Source organism: Gordionus sp. m RMFG-2023, chromosome 4 (genome assembly GCF_954871325.1).
Source record: "Gordionus sp. m RMFG-2023 chromosome 4, tfGorSpeb1-WG-v2, whole genome shotgun sequence".
Taxonomy (NCBI): domain Eukaryota; kingdom Metazoa; phylum Nematomorpha; class Gordioida; order Chordodea; family Parachordodidae; genus Gordionus; species Gordionus sp. m RMFG-2023.
This window is the reverse complement of record NC_088778.1, coordinates 4,074,356-4,078,992: the sequence shown is the minus strand read 5'-3', so window position 1 is coordinate 4,078,992 and position 4,637 is coordinate 4,074,356. Positions and strand designations below refer to the sequence as shown.

Below are 4,637 nucleotides of genomic sequence, written 5' to 3'. Positions count from 1 at the left end.
GTGGAAAAATAATTGTAAAATTTATAAAAAAAAAAATTAAAAAAAAATAATTGTCAGTGGTGGATGATTGTTTAATGCGAGGAAATAGAGCTGTAATTCCTTTTAAATTACGTAGTAAAATTATTTATTTATTACAAGCAGGACATTGGGTCGGGATAAAATGAAATCTTGGGCTCATGAATATGTATGATGACCTGATATGAGTAATGATATTGAGAAAAATTGCAAGGAAATGTGTTCACTCTAATACCTGTGCATCTATGCCCTACTAAAAAATTAGGTTAAATTTGGCCCAAATCAAAGAAACCGTGGGAACGACGCCACATCGATTTCTTCGATCTAGATTTTTTTAAAAACATATTTTTTGGGGGTAGATTCATATTCAAAGTGTAGAATATGCAGAGGTACATGGTTATACCATAAAAATTGTTATTAGGAAATTACGGGAATTATATGCCAGATTCGGTCACCCGATACAATAGTGATTGATGGAGGTCTTGCCTTCATAAGTGATAAAAACAGTTTTGTGCTGAGTCACAGACCCAAGACATTCTTGCTCCACCGTATCATCCCAACTCGAATGGTCAAGCTGAAAGGATGATAGCCATTGTTAAAAATTGTATTAAAAACGCTGGAAACCATAAAGATGAGGCTTACATGTCTCAATTATATATTTTTCTTAATTCTAGAAATGGGGAGGGTGTTTTGCCTGTTGAATTGTTTTTGGGTAGAAGAACCCGATTACCCTTAGATTATTTAAAACAAAAAGGCAATGCTACTATATTACCATGCGATAAAGTGAATATAATGTTTCATAAGGGACAAAGTAAATGGGCTCGTTTATTTGACAATAAAACGGGCTAAAGGTATTATATTGGAGAATAGGGGAACGAGATTAAATCTCATAAATTTGGGGAGTGGGGTCATTGTCCTGAGACATAATTGACCATATCTGGCCCCGGAAGTAATCAGGGAATAAATGGTAATCGGTTGTGTATCCCGTAAATAAAAAAAACGTATGGTGAGCTCCAATGAAGGATTTTTTTTTGATATATTGGTGAGTTCATTGATTTAAAAATGACCTTACATTTGTTAGAAGAGAAAATATTTTGATAATGTCAGGATGATGGTAGAATGAAGGCCATAAAAAGTAAGAGATTTTGTTCTCTTCCATTCCTTTTTATCTCTTTCCATCCTTATTTTTTTTTATATTTTTATATGTAATAATTATAATTTTAACCGAAAAGAAAATGGAGAAAACGGAAGTGGAGTTTTAAATGTTTAATTATTTAATTCTTTCTAGAAAAAAAAAGAAATAATAATTAAACTTTGTGATGCACATGTCAGTTTGTTTTTGTATGTTTATTTTTTCCTTCAATGGATAACCTTTGATAATTTATTTGTTTTTAATCTCGATCTCGGATGTTTATTTCCATTTTTTTTCATTTATTTTTCTCCAAAGAAAAAAAATAGTTAAAACTTTTATAATTATATCTCGTATAAAAAAGAGAAAATTTTGTAATTTCATTTTGTAAAAAAAAGAAGACTTTCACGACCTTCACTAATTATTACCTGCATGTGACACATATCCCATAGAACAACGGCCTGAATATTATTAATGGGCAACAAAAGGAAAATATCAGCCAATCCCAGGGGCAAGGAAGCGAAGCTGTCTCAACTGCCGGGCTGTGCCGAAATTGCGAAATGGGAGGATGCTTCTGGGAGATCGTAACGATAACCACATGATGGACTCTAGCTTAATGACTCAACGATTAGTCAGAGAACGAGTAGACTGCTTCAACGTCGGCCTTATCCGCAATTCCTAGAAACTCCAGGACGAATATTGCAGCCGTGATGGCTCAATATAATCAACGGGTTATACTGAGTAAGGTAATGTCAACGGCCATACTGAAGGGTCAATCATATCGAGGTCTGGAGACAAGGTCACCGAGGATTTCTGGGAAGATTCTATGTTGTAAGAAATTGGGGTTAACATATGTAGAACAAATATAATTTTTTATCAACCAATCCCCCCCCTTAATGTCATAATTTATGTAGATATTTTATAATACGTAATTGGCGATACCATAGATAAACATTTTTTCCTAGATTTTATATAGGTGTTTTTCTTAGAACCTAATCAAATATAGTAGATTGTGACGGTTTGACTAAATTACAAATGCCATGGTAAACTACAAATGCCAAAGTAATGCAAATGTAAGGTAAAATTATTTGATATATTCTCTCTTAATTGGAGTGAGGTTCATTTTCTTATTCTAGAAATAACTTATAAAAAATTATATTCTTAGATATATTCAATAATAAATGAATAGACATTAATAGTTGTATTTCCTTTTATCTCATAATAAAGAGTTTAAAGCCATTAATATGATTAAAATAAAAATAATTATAATTACATTTTAAATTTCATTAATATTAAATCCGCAAGTTGGCGGATTTTTTATTATTGTAATTATAAATCTTATCATAATACTTTTTATAAGATAATAATATTAATAGATTTAAACTATTTATTATAAGATAAAAGAAAATATAACTATTAATGTCTATTCATTTATTATTGATTATATCTAATAATTGGCTAAATATAAGATATCTTTATTTGTTGAATTGATAATTTAATAATTACTTGGATTAGTTGTTTGAGCATTTTTAATCCATAAATTTGAATAGTAATTGAGATAATTATTTTTTAAATAATTGAGTCATATACTATATTTTGTGTATATAATTTTTTATTTGGAAGTAAATAGCCTTGTAATTTTGAAGGTGCAATCATAACTTTAGTATATTTTTTAAAGGTACATCTACTTAAGGCCTTATAAAGTTGACCATGGAAAAACACAGGTTCTGATAGGTATAAACCTACATGATAAAAGGTTATTTCTTACATGATTGAAGGGTTGACACTGATTGATAATCTATATATATAGATATTAAACTTTATTTTTATTAATAAAAAAAAATTATACTTGACTATCTTCTTAAAAATATAAAAAAGGTTGTGATCTTCTTAAAAATCGTTAATTAAAAAAAGATCGTTAATTAAAAATGGTTGATTATTAATTAATAAAACAAAGAAAATAAATTTAAACCAATAAAATAGATAGAAAATAAATTTAAACCAATGAAATAAGACCTTAATAAACCAATTAAAGATTAATTACCCAATAAAAATAAATAATAGCAAAATAATAAAGTATATAAGAAAGATTATATTACAAAATTTAATATAGAAGGTGGTTGAGCGGGAAGAACGTTTGCCTTTAAATCGTTAGGTCATGGGTTCGAATCTATACAAAAAATTTTCTTAAAATTTAACATTAGAGAGATATAGTCTCCATAGATTTATTTAACATTAAGAAGATAGGAAAGTTGATAAGAAAAATAAAAATTAACATTAAGGATATGCGAAAACGTTCATTTCTTGATTACAGTGATTATATATATAATATAGATAATACATTTTAAATTGAAATAATTTAAAGAACCAAAAAATCTTGCTATTGTTACAAATTTTTAAATAACAATGGGGGAGAGAGAGAGACGGGGGAGGGATTGGTCATTTCTATTTTGATCTTTATTTTTCGGATCTTTATCAATTTTCATTTAATTTTTTTAGTATAACCTAGCAATAATTAATTTTGATAAATAAATTTATAAGTGAGTGCTCATGGTATATTAAATTAATATGGGTGGATATTTTATGCCCCCAAAAAATTTCTGCAATTATATATCAGTATTCCAAAAAAAACACAAAATCTTTCGAAAAATATTCGAAATATTATTATCTAAATGTCAAGAAAAAGATTTATTTCCTGATCCATATATATACATAGATTTCGAAATGTTTGCTATGAGCGCGGTTAAAACTGTCATTGGTATGATCATTAATATGTTTATTTATATTTGTTTTTTCAATTAGTGGATCACATCATAATCAGAGGATGTTATACCAAATGTGTCAAAGTACCCAAAGAAAACTACAAAAGCTAGGTCCGGAAAGACAATACAGAACCAATGAAGCCCTAAGCTTCTTTTGTGGCATGATGGACGGCTTAGCATTTGTTCCTTTATGTGATATGGGCAATGCAAATGCATTCCTGAGATCAGTTACTCCGACCAATGGTAAAGATATTAATATTTCGATAAAAATTACATCAATGGAGTAAAGGGAGGTCACAAGAAGCAATTCTCAATCCCAGACACGTCGAATTGGGCCTCGATTTTCTCAATAAACTTGGATCGTGAATGAGAGCACTCTATCCGATGAAGAACCCACAAATAATCAATGCGAAGGTTGGGATCATCGTTTTTCATATCTGGTTGGGAATAAACGCCAATCAATTTGGGTATTGATTAATAAAATGAAATGCGAGGTTGCTGCCGACGAAACCAAACTTGAACGATGGCGTGTAGGTAGTTGGACACCAAAACAAAATCGCAGAGTTATAATACCCAGATTCGGTTAAAGAAACTTCGCGAGGAATACCGTGATAGAGTGCAAAGCCTTCCAGATTAGATTTTATGAGGGCTATTTTCACCTTTATTTGATGTCAACCGATATAATTATTATTCTAAATTATTAGATTTGTATATACATAATGATTTTCCAA

The 4,637-nt window shown here is 29.5% G+C and overlaps 1 protein-coding gene across 5 annotated transcripts; it reads left to right on the top strand.

The window, feature by feature from the left end:
* The first annotated feature begins 1,495 nt into the window (after positions 1 to 1,495).
* Positions 1,496 to 4,637, top strand: LOC135927968 (uncharacterized). 5 transcript variants are annotated; one of them, XR_010572212.1, is made up of 4 exons: positions 1,496 to 2,222; positions 2,823 to 2,878; positions 3,861 to 3,902; positions 3,947 to 4,630. XR_010572212.1 is itself a non-coding variant. In XM_065464257.1 (4 exons), exons 1-4 carry the CDS (start codon positions 2,185 to 2,187, stop codon positions 4,274 to 4,276), a joined length of 405 nt encoding a protein of 134 aa, XP_065320329.1. In that variant the 5' UTR covers positions 1,496 to 2,184; the 3' UTR covers positions 4,277 to 4,630. The 5 variants fall into 5 exon arrangements, 2 of the variants coding, with proteins under 2 accessions (XP_065320329.1, XP_065320330.1); XR_010572211.1 differs by having other exon boundaries at positions 2,823 to 2,900; XM_065464257.1 differs by lacking the exon at positions 3,861 to 3,902 and having other exon boundaries at positions 2,823 to 2,900; positions 3,947 to 4,149; positions 4,191 to 4,630.

Bases quoted from the DNA above. Each gene is read 5' to 3' on its own strand.
- LOC135927968 (XM_065464257.1), top strand. From the start codon at position 2,185: ATGGTAAACTACAAATGCCAAAGTAATGCAAATGTAAG. The intron at 2,901-3,946 runs GTTATTTCTTAC...TTTTTCAATTAG, and splicing joins ATAAACCTACATGATAAAAG to TGGATCACATCATAATCAGA. The intron at 4,150-4,190 runs GTAAAGATATTA...ACATCAATGGAG, and splicing joins ATCAGTTACTCCGACCAATG to TAAAGGGAGGTCACAAGAAG.